Below are 18977 nucleotides of genomic sequence, written 5' to 3' on the forward strand. Positions count from 1 at the left end.
TTTTGTTACCATTCACGTATACATTTATTAAGCCAAAGGAGTTTGATCACGTCACGGTATGTTACTAGAGCACATGAGATCCCTTCTTTTTAACTTCACTAACAATGGTTATTTTAATTACTTTTTATTTTTGCCTTTCAAGCTTAAAAAAAGTAACTCCTTCTGCATTCCCCATGAAAGGCTCTTTTTTTTTTTTTTTTTCCTTTTCTTTTCTTACAGTACAAAACAAATGTTTCTCAGACATGTAAACAACCATCACGGAAATTAAACTGCTCTTGAAGTTAACTTTATTGTTATGGACATTGTTAGATTTGTGTCGTTAGATGCATTTCAGCTCAGTGAATCCTTCAATGAAAGTTACTATTGTTATCATCACCTGCACCACAATTCTGCCTAGAGACCCTGGTCAGGGTTAAGGCCCCTCTGTGCAAGACGCCGTACAAATACTTCAGTGTAACTGAGGTCCCTGGTAAAAATAACATTCACTGATGTGACTATAACCCTCTTTGCTTCCCTCTACTCAGCAGTGATCCTCACAAATTATAGGAGCTGGAGTGAAACTCTTCTCCAAACTACGTCTGGAGTTGATGTGCAATTACTGTGGAAGAGAAATGTTACTACAGGCCAATCCTGACGCCTGCAGTCCTGTGCGTAAAGCTGCTCACACTCATGGGAATGCTCATATGAATAAGAAATTCCTGTGGGAAAGGTCTGCAGGATTGAGTCCCTGGATCATTGAACTCCTTTGCAAGAAAGCATGCAAAAAAAGCAGACTGGTTCCTTTTCTCTAAGGTTTCATCAGCATAGTTCAAAGAGACAAAGGGACAGGGTCAGTTGCTCAGTTTCAGCATCTCGAGCATTTTGAGTTCTGATCCCCAAATCAAAATAGTTTCTGCTCTGGCTTGGGCTACTGTAACCAGGCCTAGAAAAGCCTGTTGGACGCTCTGTCACGAGGAGGCAGCAGTTTGCTGCTACAGCATGGAGGGACTCTTATGGTGTGAAGGCTGCATCCTAGGCAGGAATTGTGAAGACTGTGCTCAGCCATCAGCAGAAATTATTCTGAAAACATTTCAGAGCAATTGTAGTTTAAATAATTATTATAACTGGTATTTGAGGTGAAAAAACCAAAAAAGGATTACATGAAATAAATAGCAAAGAATCAACGTTCCTGCACAAACATAACGTATTCCTGCCCATGAAGCACCCCCTGCAGATTACTGCCCTTTAGGTTATGTCAGATGTTTAAATGAACCCTTTAGAGCTAAAATACAGTACTATGAATTGAGGTTAGAAAAATTTAAAAAGGACTAATGGGAAGTGTGTACGATGCTCTCTTTAAAACAAATTTCCCACCTGGGTAGCCTGGGAGTGTGAGGCCTCAATAAACATAGAGCCGATCTGAAATGGCAGCGGGCATGTGCGTCATGATCTGCATGCGCAGCCACCAGTAGTAATCCATGGGGTGGTAGCGGGTGTAGGGGGTCGTGGAGGTGAGCGCATGGGTGACACTTTCGATGACCGGCGAGGTATCTGTCGAGCCGCTGTTGCAGTACGTCTCCATCTTGCTGACCTGCTCATCAAAGTACTTCCTGCCATAGTCTTTGCGCACTATCTCAGGGAGCTCATCCCACATTTTGTCAGCTATGGCTTTGATTCGCTCGGGGCTGTACAAGTTGGTGGCAGCTATGAAGTTGCCAGGCTCCACGATGCTGACCATCACGCCCTGGGGCTGCATTTCATACCGCAGGCAGTCAGAGAAGGCTTCCACGCCAAACTTGGTGATGCAGTACGGTGACCGGGCAGGACTGCCCATCCGACCCATCATGCTGCTGATGTTCACCACACGACCTAGGCACAGGCCAGGCAAAGCACAGCTCAGCGGTGGCACCTCATCCAGAGCAGATACCTGACACGCACCACCCAACAGATTCCTGAACATGCAGCCGCCCGCCCACTGCACATCTGGAAGGGCTGCCTGGCAGATCTGCCCGCGGCTCACCTGAGCACCGCTGTCCTATGCAACGGCCTTCAGGTGGGAGAACAAGCCCATTGCTTGTGCTCCCCGGCTCATAATACCTGAAGGAACAGGCACATGGTGACACACAAAGCTCAGTGCTGCGGGAAACATGGAAGAGGCTGGACAGAGCCTGCATGGTGGGAAACAGGATTGCTCGGCAGCAATCAGGGCTGAGCCCAGACAAGAAGAAGCAGCAGCAAAGAAAGCCTCTAGCACCAAGGCTGAGCTTCTTTATTTGCAAGTCAAAGGCAGAAAATCCAGGAGCCCAATGGTGGCTTTTAGTGTCTGCCTCTTGAAAGGGAACAGATTGCTCCTGTACCACTAAGGGGCAGAGCAGTCTAAGTGCACTGCACGCTTTTCTGTGTGACAGCTGGATTATAGCTCCAGGGACAGAGCTGGGGTCTTTCTGCTCTCCAGAAGCCATACATATTGGCTGGGGAGAATGCTGGTAAGAGAGTGGGGATGCTGCAGCCTAATCACAGGTTGCAGCTCTCTGCACTTTCTATCAGTGCTCACTGCCAAGTTGCACTAGAAAGAGCAACTCTGGCCACAGAAGTGGCTACCCTTACATGGTGGAAGAAATGCTCTCTGGGCCACACACAGCACAGAACAACATTGTTATCTCTGTGGATGCCTCAACAGTAAAAACCACTCTCATTTAGTCAGGTAGTTGGCCCCAGTACAGGAAAGCTTTTGCTCCTTTATGCCAAGACCTGTGCAAGCTCGAGGTCTGCATTCCTTTGCTGTACAAACCCCACCTCCTGTAAGTTACAAACTCCCGAAGTAACACAACACACGGCTGACAACTTCCCTGGAAGAAATATGTCATAGTGCATGCTGCTGCCCACCCTGCCAGCACTGCCACAGCTGGTTTTTGTATAGAGGGAAAGATTGCTCCTGGCACTGGAATTTGTGGTGAGCTGCAGCTTCTGAACAGGTAAAAGAAGGCATGACAGATTAGATCTTCAGTGGGATGCTGCAGGAGAAGGCAGTACAGATGGGAAAGAGAAATAATAACCGGTTTTCAGGACTGCTGCCTTGCTGTGTAACCCAGAGCAGTTAGGAAATCTGTCATTTGTGTGTATGCTGTGGGTCACATCCCGTCTGCAAAGGTATGAAGGTGGCCAATGGTGAGGAGAGAAGCAGAACAGACCTTTTGGCCTCTAACAGAACAAGACACAGGGACCTGCTCCAGGGAGTGCCAGTCAAGAGGAGATCACTCACCCTTTGACCTCCGGATGAGCGGGAGAAAAGCCTTGGTGGTTCGCACGGTCCCCCACAGGTTCACTTCAGCTACCTCCATGTAGGTGTCCATGCTGGTGAACTCTACTTCCCCAAATGTGGAGATCCCAGCATTGTTAACCAGCCCCCAGAGCCCTAGAAAACAAAATCAAGCAGAAAGCTTTCCCTCTGTGAGACTAATGAGAGCAGCTTGGAAAAGACCTTGCTAATACATTACTGAACCACACAACCTTTTCATTACAACTTGTAATGATGGAAGCCAGACAGAAGAGAGTCCAGAGTGAACTTCAGTCTCCTGAGCAAATATAACCGCCGTCAGGGTCTGCCTGTACTGCCCAACACTGCAACCACAAAATACCATGAATAAGGCTTCCCAGGATGTTCTGAGCCAGCAGAGAACTTCAGCCTTGTCTAAGCTGTTCTCCTTCCCATTTTCTTTTTGTCCGTTGTAATATTTTAAAAGAAGCGACATATAATCCCTAAATGCAAATAATAAGAATAGGAGAGGCACTGTAAGAAACAAAAGAGTAATTCTTTCAAAGTACAGTCCCTTGTGTCGCCACAAGAACTAGAATGTCTGCAATGCTGACAATCGGGATGTGGGCACGGGTAGACATGGCTGGGCATTCATGCCACGGCCTCTCCCTTTTATTCTGCTGCCACCAAGATGGCAACAAGCAAAGCTACCAACTCATTTGGAAATGAAAAAGATAAAAAAGGAATTTGGAATTAAATTAATTCACTTTATATAATATTCTAATTGCACAGGAAACAGACTAAAAAACATCTGGGATGGCTTCGCTCTGCTGTTTAGAAAAATTCACTCTTAATCTGTTGACTGACTTGTCCAGATCTGCATTCTCAGAAGCAGCCCAGAAAAGGCAACTTCATCCTGGCCTATGCTTGAGAATACAGGGCTAGAAAACTCAATTTATATAGAAGATCCTTACATAAAAATTATATATAAAGAAAAAGAAATAGGTTTATGCAAAATCCAAAATAAAACATTACTGATTGTTCTGCTTTTAAATAACCTTCATGTGCTGAAGTGTGGATGTTCTGAAGGGGAAAAATGTAGCTCACCAAAGGGTGGAAAAGTTTCAAGAGTGCACGAGCAACTGGGATTTTCACAGTACTGGAGCAGAATCTGCTGTCATCACCTCAGCAGCATGAGGTAGGCAGGCCAAGAAAGTCAGTTACAGCAACCCCCTGAACTCTGAAAGTTGTATGGTAATATCTGCAATGGCATTAACGACACGGCTGGCTTCGTGGGAAATCCTCTGGAAAACCTCTCCATTCCTTTGCCTTTTGAAAGCTTGGGGGAGACATTGCCATTGCTAATCCCCGATCCTCAGGGCAGGTTTTACAACATAAAGAGAGTCACTACCAACTTCAGGTCACAGGAATAAAGTGCTAATCCCAGGGCCTTGAACCACCCTGATTTCTGCTCATGTCCCTATAGCAGCTAGCAGAGAAAAAAGCAGTTTTCTTTGTAGATGCCATCTTAAGTGGGAAGCTGCCTTCTGATACTGCACAACATTTAACAGGCCATTTGCTCTGCACTGCTGCTTCTCAAAGCTTTGTGGCCTTCAATCACATGCTCAGCTTTTGAAATATGCCCTGAAAAGGCTCTCAGAGCCCAGCTGAGGGAGCTTCTGCCACCGAAGTCCTTAGAAACTTCTGCATGCACCTACCTTTCTCTGGGTCCTCCAGGCTGTTATTCACGTGCTCCACTGCTCGGTCCACTTCTTTGCTGTCACAGACATTAAGCTGGACAGTTCTCATTCGATCACTGTTCATGTTGTCCAGATCCTTGGAACCACCACCTCCCGTGTCCTGGAGGGAAGGAAAGCACTGGTTTGAATCCAGCCAAAGAACTTGTTTAGAATATCAAATGCATAGCAACCATCAAATCAAGCAAAACAGAGTGCACAGGGCAGTCACAGAATAATCAGGACAGTCCTGCAGTTCTAAGAGGAAGAGGAACAGACAGGGCTGCTCCTGCAGAACACCATTCCTTGAGCATCTCCATCTGACTACGAGACCTGCCGCCGACTCAGCTGGTACAAACTGCTTCAGCCACCAAGAAAGCAGCCAAAGCTGGATCTGCCCCAGCAAGGCAACCCCTGCCCAGTACAAGCTCCTGAGATGAAGCTATGACCCACTGCCACAGTGGTGGGAATGTGCTGCCATCCTCACTTTGGCTTGCGTATGTGGCACAGCAAATAGCTTGGTGGAGGTACGGTATAGAACAGCCGGTGAGTGGCTGCACATGTATGTTGCACGTGTTTCTCAGTCACACTGCCAGCTCTGGGAGTGACGGTCCTAGAGGAGGGACTACCTGCCTACTGCTCTCTCCCTTCAGCTGATCAATACACACAGCTCCCACTGCATGGAAACCTACCTTCTGCCTCCAAGGGACTCCTACAGAGTCCCATCATCAAGTGCCTGTCCACCTTGCCTGCTATCAATTCTGCCCAGCTTCTTTTCCAGCATCTTGCTCTCTTCTCTGCCTCGCCCCATGAGATTCTTCTCTCTCCCATTTTCTATCTCTTCTCCTTTTTTTCCACCTCAGAACAAGATTCCCCCAGTATATACACACCCACTCACATCCCATCCGGTTAACTGCAGCAAACCCCTGAGATACCTTTCACATGGGCCAGATGCTGTGAACAAGGCTGCCATGCCCAGAGCTAGTCCCATCACAGCCAGGGAGCCTGGCTATGGTGCTTCCGTGACACAGACATGGGACATTACCGTGAGTTTGGGATCACCCCTGAAGTGCTGCCATGGTTGTAAGCTACTGGACTGTGCTCGCCACTCCAGGGTACTTTTGTAGAGGACGGTGAGGTCTAGCTCTGAAAAATCACCTTTGGGGAACATTCTCTACTGTAAGAAACTTCCTCTGTCCCCTCAACATCATCCCTCACTGGAAGTCTTTTACCCCCCGTTAACAGGCTAGACACGGACCGTGTCCCACGGGATCATCTGACGGCTGCTCAGCTCTTCTCTCCCCAACACTCAACCCTCCAGGTAGCTCCACTTACTGTGTCAGCATCAGCTGGCAAAAACTGGAGTGCTCTTCACTCCTGGCAGATGAGGCTTTTTTGAACACACACACTTTTTTTCCTCTGACCTGGAACAGGCCAGTTCTTCACAGCAGGGCTGTTTCCTGACTGTTGAATGACATTAGATTGTCCTAAACACCTCAAGCCACAGGTGCTCCCCGTCAGAGACTGCCAGCAGTCAGTTGTCAACAAGATGATGTTCATCTCTGCAGTCTGAACCGAGGCTGCTCATTTGCCCCCCTGAGCAAGAATTCCCTTCAGACACCATGCTTTAGAGACCGCATGAGGGTACCCATACGTCCCCATCTTTGTGCCACTTGTCTTCCAAAAAACCCTCCTCCTGGCTCTTCTCATTCCTGGGCTTATCCACTGCACTTACAGACAGCTCACTAACTTAAGTACCTGATGCCTGCTCTGTCTTCTTTTCCACCCTTCCTTATTCCACCACAGACTGCTAATACCAGTTAGTGCCTGTCCTAAAGAGAAGGCATCTACTGCACTCTCTTCACACGGAAGCATGCTGCATACAAAATGGAGCAGTTAAAAGTCCCATGCATAGCTTAGTGGTGTTTGGTTTTATGGCGATTGAAAATAAAAGTTGTGTGCTAAGTTTCCCGCTCACTCAAAAGCGCTGTGGTGCCACAGGCAGTGTGCATGGCAAAGCACTGAATGCCAACAGGGAATCAGCAAATGCAAGCATGCAAGTCCCTTGAAAACAGCAGGTATAGCTAATGGGAAGAGGAAGAACAATAAAGCCAAGGAGCTTCCTTCCCTGACCCCAGGTCTGCAAGGTGCTAAAAAAAAAATCTCTGGGCCGCAGCAACACACCAGCCTCAGAGGCCCCATAAGCTCTACTGGGACCATCACAGCATCCACTTCTTCCTCCCTTACACGGTTGGCTCAGCAAGTCAACATCCCTCCTGGCCTCCCAGCCACGTGCAGCTAGCTGAGAGCTTGGACAGGGACCCTTGGGGCTGGGATCCTGGCCAAGTGTTGGACTCGAGGCATTCACCCGGACCTGCAGGGTCATTCCCTTGGCTCTTCAGAAAAGGCAGATGGGTGTACTTAAGTCAGGCACCTTAGGATTGTGTCATGCTCTCCTGGCACAGGACGCTGCCTGTCCCACAACCCCCAGGCCCATACGCAGCAATGGAAGGACCTTCTCAAGCTACACCCCAGGGTCCACTATCCCCACGGCAAGAGGATAAGAGGACCCAACTACTGCATATTGAAAAAGCACACCACTGCCTCATTTTCCGCTTTCCATGGTTGTCCTCTGGGGCTCATGTGCTTCAGCTTATATCTTTATCAGTGTGCCCCTGAAGTGCTACGTAACACCCTGTGGCTCTGAGCGCTCTTGTTAAGCAATCTGTACAGTATTAGCTTTGCATTGATGCCAAGCAGTCAGCCAAATTTGAGTCCAAAAACTGAAAGAAAATGCATTTCACTTAATTACGTATTTTTGGCTATTTAAATATCCAAAATAATTTTCACCAGTTAGACAGATTTGTTTTGTTCTCTACTACAAAAAAATCAAAATACAATTCATACAATTGAGGCCTACGGTAACTGACCTGCATGCTGGCTTGCTCAGATAACCTCTGCCTTCTCATCCCCCTGCCAACCACAACAGGCCTAAGCACACAAAGCAAAGCAAACAGGGGTTCCACGACACTCCTGACAGCCGTGACAAGCATCACATATGTCTGCTGGTAACGGATACTGATGGAAAAATACCTTCTTCATCTCGTGTCAGCTGGCTCCTCCAGCTATTAACCAGAGAGATAAAAATAAGACAGCTGCAGCGTGATCGTTCACCGGATCCAGTCTACTGCTGTCTTTTGGCAATGAAGCATCAACACAACTCTCACATGAATATATTTGCCAGTGAAAATGTTAGGATGAAACTGTGAAACAGCACACTGTTAGCACAGAACCATCCTTGGGCTCTCCTCAGCTGTGACTCTAAGCACCTCTCAGGTTTCCTTCAGTAAAAATACAATCAGGCGCTCAGGATCTGGCCACTCTAGGAAACTTTTCCTGATGAGGAGTCAGCACTGCACACACTTTTAATCTGCATTAAGGATGTAATGTTCCTAAGAACAGTGTATATCCTGAGGTCACAATGGCTCCCCAAGCTGGAGTATCCTTCCGATGTGCAGGTGTGCTGTGAAAAACAGTCGCATGAAAATAACACCCAAGTTTCATAGTCATTTCGTCTCTGTCAGGGCTAGGTCAAACATACCCAAGCTAAAGATGATACTTCTTATTTCTGCCTCCACTTCTACCTAGCATCTAAAAACACACCAGGCTTTTTCTGCCCCTAAAATCAGTACAGCAATAAGTACACTCTGAGCAGAATTCCGATTATGGTTTTGCTAGTGAAACCTGTGGCACAATGAAAAACCAGCTCAGTCTTCTGGACTTGTTTTAGTTCTACAAAGCAGTTCTACATAAAGTATATGGCCTGAAGACACATCAGCCAACCTGTTAACTAAGGAGCTTTGGCATTTTATGGTGGTTTTGTGATGACAACAGCTGTTACCAGTCTTGCCAGTGTCACACAGATTTGGGAACATGGGATGTGAGTTCAGCTAAAGAACCAGTATTTAATTACACAGTTATATAGCAAAGCTTTCTGCTGATTTTTTGGCAAGAAAATAAATATTGATGAAAGCCTAAAAGTCTTGGCATGTTGCTGCATGTCAGTTTATGCTAAAATTGTCAGAGGCCAAGATTTTGCACTAAGATGCATTCAGTAGAATGAGTACTGAAGACACCAAAATGGAAGGGAGGTTTCAGTGACAGTTAAAGACATGTTTACTGAAAATCAGGTCTTTCTGGCAGCTCAGAGAGAGGAAGTGAAACCCAGAAGTAACTTTGCAGCTCTGAAATTTTTTGTTCCTGTCAACACAGAGACAGGCTATTATTCTAAACAGTGGTTTTTAAGTCTGCAGCATTCTTATATTCTCTAATGTTGATCTTCAGTTACAAAAGCTGAGTAGAAACATCTGCCAAAAAAGTACTCATCTACCCTCTCTTGACACCTTCTGAAAAGCAGCAGTTTGTGTCTTGTTCTGCTGTGAAGCCTGTAGAGGGAGCCCAGGTTAACAAAAAAACCCTTGATCCAAAGCTGAAACCACAACGGACAGAGTTAGCGAAACACAAACTTCTCTCTTGAAAAAAAAAGCAGCAGAAAGAAACTAGTAATTTAAGCAAAACTTCATCATAATGGAAAAATTGATAGCAGAACGAGTATTGATAACATTAAAAAACACCTGGCAAATTCTCTTTAAATAATATATCTATTCAAGATGCATTTATGCATCTTGATGAGTGAGCTAAAAGATAAGGATCAAAATAACTGACCCATCCCAGGATATCCCAAGAAGTTTCTGTTGTTTCTGTTGGGAAATGGCCACGCAGTTAAGAAAACGCAATGCTTCATAAAGAGAGAGAAGCTAAAGCCCTCTCCTATTCTCCGTGGCCAGGCATCTCTGATTGCTGTACAGAACGCCCCTGGAGAGTGCACCAAGACTGCATCACTAAGCTATTTGTGGCCTGATTCTGCTCGTATTCGCACTAGGGGAGCTCTTACCACCTTCACAGCAGTTTCAGAAGACCCTCAATACACACTGAGGCATGGCTATACTCATAAATATAGAAAAATACACTCCTACCACATGCTATAAATATCACTGGTAGCTTGCTGTATGTCACAATTAATCAAAATAAACCTTGCATAAATATATACAGTCTAAGAGCAGGGCCAGAGGTCCAGACTCAACCTGATCCCAAAACTTGCTTATGAATAAGCACATAAAATTAGATTTGGGTTCCAGTCCATCAGATATGGAACAAACCTCAACATTATGATGCAGATAAGAACCTGCCTAGATACCATTTAGTGCCGGTTCTGGTCTAGACCAGGTTATGTTCTATAAAATTCAAGAACCCGTGTCTTTCCCTTTGGGCTACCAACCGCCTTCCCACTCCTCGGCAGAAAGGTGTGCAAAGTAAAGAAGGAAGACTGGATTTGCTACATGTCTGCACACGTGCCACAGGTGAAGAATAGAGTTTTTGTTTTCCCTACCTTTTGCAGGCAGCCAGCATAAACAACGAAGCCTTTGGCATGCAGGTGCTTGGCCAAGGCAAATCCAAACCCTGAGTCACAACCTGTTATAAGCACAGCTCTGCTGCCAATCTGCAAAACAAAACAGAACAAAATGCACTGAAATAGAGTATTTGAAATCAGTGATTTGCAGTGCACAGAACAAAACCATGTCCTTGGCCGGGAGCAGCCCGTTCCAGGGACGTTCTGTACACTCGTTGCCAGCTACTGCCACCCAGTGCCTCCTGAAGACAAGAAATGAAGGTTTCATACAGACTTCACTCCAGTGAGGCAGGAGCACTGTCCTCCCAGCACAAAGAGAAGTTCAGCACCTCAGGCAACAAGCTCCCAAGGAAAAGTGACCAATCAAACCACCATTATCCAGCAGTTCACAAAAATCCTAAAATCTGAAAATACATCAGAGAGTTCCCAAGACATTTTTTCCTTTCAGTAGGAACTGTTCCTACGTAAAGGAATGAAGGCAGTGGGTTGATTAGCATTGATAACATGCAGCTGTGGCCTCGCCTCAGAGGCAGTGGGTTGATTGACATGGATGATATGCAGCTGTAGCTCGTTCTGCTAAGTAGTTAAATAGCCCCAAGGGGGTGGGCAGCGAGGCAAAGAGGAAGAGCAGGGTGGTCTGGTCTCTGGAGGAAGGTGGTCCAGCACAGACCGTAGCATCTGACCAACGGTAAAGCCTTATTGCAGCCTACTGGTGTTTGTGTTGCAACACTCCTACACGTTCAAAGCAGGCAGGAAAACATGATGAAGATCGTCTGATTGAAGAAAGGATATGGGACAACCTCACTGACTGCTTGCTCATCTTTCTCTCTAGCACATAAACCCTCCAGTAACGAGTTTTAAAAGCTAAGCAGAATTAAGTGGGCTTAATATTTGAAATTAAGACCAGTTGGTCATCAGTCTTTGTTTTTTGGTTGTCTTATTTTTCCAACTTACAACTTAAATAGAAGTATACCTACTTCCTTCTTCAGACCCCTTCTTCTAACCCAAACGCAGGCAGCAGTTAAGTGACATGTTTAAAAACTGCCTGGTGTATCAAACAGTCCGGCAGCAACAAGTACAGATGCAGCAGGGTGCTGCTGTGGGTGGGATTAGGTAATTACTTACAATTCATTCCAACTTATCTGACAAACTAGAAATTTGGTTTTTCTCCAGCATACACAGGGACTGATCAGGGTCACACTGGAAGCCCAGCAGGAATGCAAGGGCCATATCTAAATTACTCTGAGACGCTGTCCTAGGGTTACAGAGCTAGATATACATGCTCTAGTACTGTCACGGTGCTGAGTACTGTGCCACAAGACAGACAAGAGGGCAAAACATCCATCTTCCCTTTGCCTGGCACCTTTCCTGGCCAGCTAGCACCTTCAAGCAGAGGGCTGTTAAAGAGGACTACTCTCCAGATCAAGAGATGAGGACTTATGGTTTATTTACATCTCTTTACACAACCATACTCCACACAAGAGTGCTTTATTAAGATTTTGTCATGCAAATTCCCTCCACTCTAAGGTGGAAGATTTCATCTGCTGTGTGAGTTCCAAAAATAGAAAAAACCCAGTAGTCTGATTGTTTATTTCCATCCTTAGCAGCATGTACTGTGCTACGTCAATGGAAGCTCTATGCTAGGAAAGAATGTGGAGTATGTTCAAGAGGTCCAGCTCAGAGTCTTTCTGGCAAACTGGAAAGACAAATTTGGTCACCAGGCTTCATGGATTTTAAAACCCCAGCTTAGCAGAACTAGTTCCTGGAAGTCACAATCACACTCACCTGATCAACTTCACTTGCATAAGAGCGGCTGTCATATGGGGACAAGAGAGGGAAGCAAAATCTTTGCACTGGCCTGTTAAAAAAAAAAAAAAAAAAAAAAACAACCAGAAAAATCAGGCATGGAATAACTTATCCATATCCTGGTGCTGCAGCACACACATGAAAATTACACATCACTTAATGTAGTGTTGCCTATGTACATGATGTAGATTGTCAATTGAGATGACAGAATCCAGTCTACAGTTCTCCTAAGTCTGAGCCTATGTGTTTCCTACAGTATGAAACATTTGTTTCTCTGAAGACCTTAGTGCTATTGCCAGCTGCAGAAGCTGTCTGGATATTACCAAGAATTCTAAAATAGCTCCTGGTCTGGCACAGAGCTCCCGCCACCCACAAGTGGTGGTATACACTTGTACAGGCAGTATGGTGTTTCTATTTCCAACAGCAACAACACTCACTTAAGAGTCGCACATAGCTGGGGTATGGGAAGTTATTCTTTTGTCTGATGAAAGTATTCTGCTGTGGCATTGTCTCTGATATCCAGCCTCAGGTTGAATTTGCTTGGGTCTGTCTCAGTGCTTTTACACACAGCTCCACCTTTCCATCATCTTGGGTGACGCTTCTTACTCTGCAGTGTCTATCCACTAGATACTCATAGATTTTATATCCCCCCTTTGCAACTGTTTGAGACACTGTGTCTTTGAGCAATACCTGCCATGCACATCTGAAGCTCCTTGGCATAGTATGTCTGACTCCCAGGAAGGTAAACCTTGTGGTTTATGTAAACACTGATGTAAGTGCTTACAAAGACAGACCACAGCAAAGCAACAATGCCTTCCAGGGAGCGAGATTCTATTTAGAAAAGCTATGCTACCAGTAGCATCATGCTGTCTTAGGTCTTGTCATCATTCACAAAGACTGGGCCTAGACAACACACCAGTGCGACCTCAGGACCCTAGCCTCTGGCCTCGACAGCCACCTCTCTGGACTATATCAGCTTTTTCATTTTTGCTTTGGGCATTTTTTTTGCATTGCCCTCCCAGAGCCTTCTGGCCTTCCCCTACCCTTTGCCTCCTCTAACAACATCTATCCTTCAGCACAGCTAATCTTCCAGGCTGCTCTTCTAAGTAAATTTGCATAATCATTCACAATTATCTCCTGCTCAGACATCCCAGGCACTCCCAGGGTGACCTGTGCTACACTGAACAGCAATCTGCAGACACTCCGGCCTCTGAGTCTTGGGAAAACAAGGCTAAAAAAAGGGTCTGCTAGGGCAGAGGCTTTCAACCAGATGGGAAAGGAGCAGATTTATATTCAGCTAACAGTATCCACTCACCTTCCTGCAACAGTTTAGCTCTTTTTCTAACTTTGAGTGTCACAAGCCCAATCTGCTCCTGAAATAGCTGCTAATTTAACTGCTGCAAAAGTCAGTCCGCAGGAAAAGTCTGTGTTAACACCACTGACCTGCAACCCTGGCTTGGAACTTTTACCTCAACAATAAGCTTCTTAGTGTGCCGCACAGTGCCCAGAAATGTTCATAACATTTTTTAGCTGCAAGAACTTGGGTTTTATTTTTCAGTGTCATATCTGGTCATGTTATTTCACTGCAGAACAGATTTGCTGCACTCCATTCACAATAACCTCTACAGAATAAGTACTTGACATTCTACCTACCTTGACCTGAAGGCAAGGGCATAAAATAGATGCTGGCTGCTGATCAGCAGGAATGCCATCAGAGGAAACAGCTACGAAGCGTATGCGATGTTAGCCCCTGCCCAGTACACTAATGTACCACAAGCCACTTTTGTCATTCTGCATGACTGAATTCTAGAGACCGCAACTGAGACTTTTTAAATGCACAAATGGTCCTTGAACTGAATCTGTGCTTATAACCATGCATTTGGTTTTGTTCAGTTACACCAAAAAAGGCAGTCCTCAGCTTGAAGAACCAAGTATATAAATGCTACTTCAATGCATTCAGATACTGGTATAGTGACAACACTGTCTTTCAGATGAACAGTTGGATTTCCATTCAAGGTTTAGCAGCTTGTGGGTGCTTCAAAAAATACAACACATTCTTGCGCCGAGTACAAGATGCACAAAGCACAAACACACAAAACAAAAGAAGAAAAAAAAGAATATGTTGAATTTTTTTTTCTTAAGTTAATAAATAAATCATTTGTATACTTAAGGCCACAGCAGATTCCTGCCAGTGCAGCTCTGGTGTTCTCCTGGTTTTGGCAGGGATGGAGTTAATTTTCTTCCTAGTAGCTGGTACAGTGCTGTGGTTTTGGATTTACTGTGAGAATATGTTAATAGCAACAGCTAAAACATCAGTGCATTAAGTAGGGCTTACTTGAAGTCAAGGACTTTTCAGTTTCCCATGCTCTGCCAACAAGGAAGGTGCACAAGAAGCCAGGAGGGAGCACAGCCAGGACAGCTGACCTGAACTAGCCAGAGGGATATTCCATACCATAGAATGTCATGCTCAGCATATAAACCAGGGGGAGTTGGCTGGGAGGGGCTGATCGCTGCTCAGGGACTGGCTGGGCATCAGTCGGTGGTAAGCAAATGTATTGTGCATCACTTGGCTTTCTTGGGTTTTATTTCTCTCTTTGTTGTCTCCCTTTTCATTATGATTATGTTTTATTATTATTATTATTTCCATTATTAAACTGTTCTCATCTCAACCCACGGGGTTAACCTTTTTTCCAGCCCTCCTCCTCATCCCATCGGCAGGGCAGGGCAGGAACCAGGTGAGACAGAGGTACTTAGTGTGCATGGTACTTAGTTGCTGGTGTGTGTGGAGTAAACAGGAGATAAAAGGTCTACAGCTGTTTGCATAAGAAATCTTTAACAGCTTGGTTATCTTCAGTCTCTACAACTGCCTGTCATGGGAGCCATCCTTGATGGTGATGGACACCACTATCAACAGCAGTAGAACAACACTGGAGGTGGCAGATCTCACTTAGCGGGCTCTAAGCCACTTTTAAACAGCTGTTCACGCACCACTGTTCGGGAACCCTGCTCTAAAGCAAAGCCAGTGAAAGCCCTCAACTGGTTCCAAGTTTGGGCTAGTAGGGTTCTCATCATATATCAATATAAAAGGTATTTTTTCAGAGCTAGGAATTTGAATTAGACAGGAAATTTTCTGTTCATGTTCAGCAAAAAAACCTAGCTTCATTACTCAGCCCACCTCCATTTCTCACTAAAACCCTCCCTCTCAACTTTCTCATTTCATGTGATTCATTGCCTCTTTAATGAAAGGATAGAAACATATGACAGTTTCTTGTACTGCAACGAAGTCTACTTGCTGATATTCAGGAATAAATCCTTGCTTGACACTGAATTAATGCTTTACTCAACCCCCTTTTGACTGGAGATAATTGTCCAAGTGTAAAAAAAAAAAAAAAAAGTTGCCAACCCCTCCTTGCGCAGAGAGTCCATCTCCTCTGTGCTCAGCTCAATGACTGAGCACTGGCACAGACTGCCCAGGCAGGTTGTGGAGTCGCCATCCCTGGAGCTATTCAAAAGCTGTCTGGACAGAGTCCTGGGCAACCAGCTCTAGGAGGCTCTGCTTGAGCAGGGATGTTAGACCAGACGACCTCCAGAGGTCCCTTCCTACCTCAGCCATCTTGAGATTCTGTAAATAAACTGTCCCACTGAAATCAAATGAGCCCTCAGTGTAAGACCTCACTCCTTCTCCACCAAGTTACTTACCTGAAGCCATTCCGTGGGCCCTTGAAATTCAGGGCTTTCACAGAGAAGTTCAGGAGAGGCCGGGACAGCTTGGTAGCCAACATGCTTTCAATTAACACGCTCTACCAACAGCAAGACTGTTCTCCTTTAACTCTGCAATACAACATAGCACCTCTGTTTTAGTTGCTCAATTATTTCGTAAGTCATGCTGACTTGATGTATTTCAACAAGAAAATAAAGTCCAAAGGAACTCATCTTTCCCCCTTGCAGTCCCTCACACTGGAGATAAAGAGCTCAACCTTCAACCATCCCAAAATGCTTTTAAATAAGGAAAAAGATTATAAGTAAACTGACAAGCTGGGAGGCATTTAAAGGAAATTTAAATCTCTCCTTCTTTAATGCATCTTTACCTATATTCTCTGCAACAGCTAAAAATTAAGGTACTTAGATGAAATACATTACTTGAAGTTCTGTTTTACTTTAAAATTATTTCACGTAGTTCACTTGAAGTCATGGGTGATGTTATGCTACACGTTTCCAAAACAATCCCTGGGCTTTACAGCTCCTACAGGCCACGTGATTAAAAACATATTTATTTGTAATTAAGTGGCTGCCGACACCGGACTACGCACAGGGAATCACCATTAAACTCACTACGGGGTGAAAAAAGCTGAAGAACGAGAGTTAAGCTGAGAAAGTTAGCTTCGGTCGTATTTATCTTGGATAAAGGCAATCCAGCACACAAAAAACTAATGAGGCTTCAATTGCAGCCTTCTTAATAGCAGCGTAAAGCCGGTGCCTGTCCGCCAGGCTGTGTGCGCCAGGCCCGGGCGCGGCGGCGCCTGCGGGGAACAGGCCCCGGCTGAAACCGCCGGGATCACCGCACGGAGGGCGGCGGGGAGGCCCGAGCTGGCGGCCCGGGCTCCGCAGCGCTGGCCGCCGGCGGTACGCGCCAGGAATCCGGGGGGTTTCACCGACTCGGCGCGCCCGGCCGCTGCCCACGCCACGTTTTGCGGGTCACACCGCGGGGGGCGGCCCGGCCCTGCCCCAGGCGGGGGCGCGGCTGCCGCGGGCTCACGGCGCTCGGCGCGGTGAGCGGGGCGGGATGCAGGGGGAAGATGCCGGCGCCCCCCGCCGCGGCCAACCCTGCCCCATCGCGTGTCCCCCTCCCGGGCGGGCAAGGTCACCCGGCGGCCCGGCAGCCACAGCCCAGCCTGCCGCTGCCGCCGCGACCCTCCCCATCCGGCCGCCCCCCTCCCGCGGAGGCCCCGGGGCGGCGGAAGGGAGCCGCCCGCGCGTTACCTGGAGCCGCCGGGCCCGCCTGGCGCTGCCGCCGTTTGAATGAGGCTGGGCCGGTGCCCCGGCAGCCGGGGTGCGGCGGGGGGCGGGCCGGGGGCTGGGCCGGGGCGGGCGCGGGCGGCGGCGGCGATAGGCTGCGGCCATGCGGGGCGCCGCGCTGCTGCTGCTGGGCGCCGCGCTGCTGCTGGCGGGCGGCGGGCGGTGCCTGGGCCGCCGCCTCCTCCTGCTGCTGCTGCCGCGGCGGGCCCGCCGCGCCCTGCCCGTGAGTACCGCGGTGAGGGGCCGGGCTTCGGCCCCTGCTGGGGCTCGCCGGGGGGCGGCCGGCGGAGGCTGCCCCGGGGCCCAAGATGGCGCCGCGCCTCCCGGCCCGCCTGTGCCGCCGGCCGCAGGCTCAGCGGGCCGGGGCTGCGGCAGTAGCGGGCGGCGCTGCCCGGCGGGGCGGCCGGGCTGGTGGGTGCTCGCGCGGGCGCTGCCACGGAGGCCAAGTGCCGAGCCGGGCACGGCCCCGGTGTGGCAGCGGGCTGCCGGGCCCGCCGCCGCGGAACCCCGCTTTGCCTCACGGGATTCACGAGACAGTGGGTGCGTGGATTGTGTTCCAGCACTCTAAACCTGGAAATGTGCATAAGGGAGAAAAAAAAAAAAGTCCTGTGATTGGGGCAGAATTGCATAATCAATCTCTTTTATATGCTTTTAAGAAAGAACACAAAATAACACAAAATGTCCGGGGTTCTTTCACTGAATTGGAGCTAACACAGCTCTTGCTTACGCCCCAGACAGCTTTGCAGCAAGGGGGAAGAAGCTGCAAGTGAACATGATGTTGCTCCTGGGCCTCCAGCTCAGTCCAGCCCCTCTGAGACCGCAAGATAACAGCTTTGGCCTCTTTGCAACCCCCCACTTCAGTCTTTCTCCATCCACCCTGCCCCTCTGATGTTCCCCATCCCTGTCCCACCTGAGAAAATACCTTCCCGTTAGTGAATATTTTCAATTTCTTTTCCTGGGATTGAAAATCTCAACTTCCTGGCTCTAGCGAAGGGGATCAAGTGAAGTTTACTGCACATCTGCTCTCATCTGTGAATTAATCTGTTTGATAGCAAGCAGATGGTCAGGGGAGGGTATAAAATGGAGCGGGATCCAGAAAACAAGTGACACAGTAAAAGATACTGGGCAGGCAGGGCAGGTTCTGTGTTGTCCAGAGAGACAGGCAAAAAAGGTAGCTTCCCTTTCCTTAGCTTCTTTTGCAATAAATGTGTATAATTTTGATAGATCACCTGCATGAGTAAAATAAGTTCTGCTATTTGATAAAGCAATCATATCCTAGTAGAAAAAGCTAGTGAGGCTTGTGCAGCTGAGCTGGCAGCAGGTTAAAATCCAGCTGCCTCGCTGGGGCTAAGCTGTGAAGCGTGTGTTACGGTGCTGTGGGTCACACAGTGAGGATACAGGCAGCGCTGCCCTGCCCAGATGCCGCAGCAGCACCTCCAGTACAAGAAGTTATTCTGCAGTCTTCGCAGGTCCCGGGTGCCCTGGCAGCACTGTACACGAGTGCCGTCTCCTGTGCAGTATTTCCTGAGAGCACTGTGTGACCGTTGGCACCTGAAGCTCCTCAGAATGCTGATTACGGGCACTGTGATGCCTGCTAGAGAGGTGATAGCTAGTCCTCGCCGCCTGTCTCAGCACTGTATCCAATGGTGAGCTGCAGACTGACCTTATCAAACTCTGGGAACGAGACCCATTAGGCCTTATCTGGGGACATTCA

At 47.5% G+C, this 18977-nt stretch overlaps 2 protein-coding genes across 2 annotated transcripts in view; one reads left to right on the forward strand and one right to left on the reverse strand.

Annotated features, from left to right (window-relative positions):
• BDH1 (3-hydroxybutyrate dehydrogenase 1) lies at window positions 1-17364 on the reverse strand. Its single transcript, XM_055723351.1, has 7 exons — window positions 17228-17364; window positions 15947-16078; window positions 12227-12299; window positions 10421-10531; window positions 4954-5095; window positions 3242-3394; window positions 1-1848 (listed from the first exon to the last, which is right to left on the reverse strand). The coding sequence occupies exons 2-7, from the start codon at window positions 16027-16029 to the stop codon at window positions 1379-1381; spliced, it is 1032 nt and encodes a 343-aa protein (XP_055579326.1). The 5' UTR covers window positions 16030-16078; window positions 17228-17364; the 3' UTR covers window positions 1-1378.
• Window positions 17349-18977, forward strand: part of LOC102048041 (D-beta-hydroxybutyrate dehydrogenase, mitochondrial-like) — an 18327-nt gene continuing 16698 nt past the window's right edge. Inside the window, 1 exon segment of the mRNA XM_055723352.1 lies at window positions 17349-17486. Within this exon segment, the coding sequence (XP_055579327.1) occupies window positions 17367-17486 (120 nt within the window). The 5' untranslated portion in view covers window positions 17349-17366.

This window comes from Falco cherrug, chromosome 11, assembly GCF_023634085.1.
Source record: "Falco cherrug isolate bFalChe1 chromosome 11, bFalChe1.pri, whole genome shotgun sequence".
NCBI classification, from domain to species: Eukaryota; Metazoa; Chordata; class Aves; order Falconiformes; family Falconidae; genus Falco; species Falco cherrug.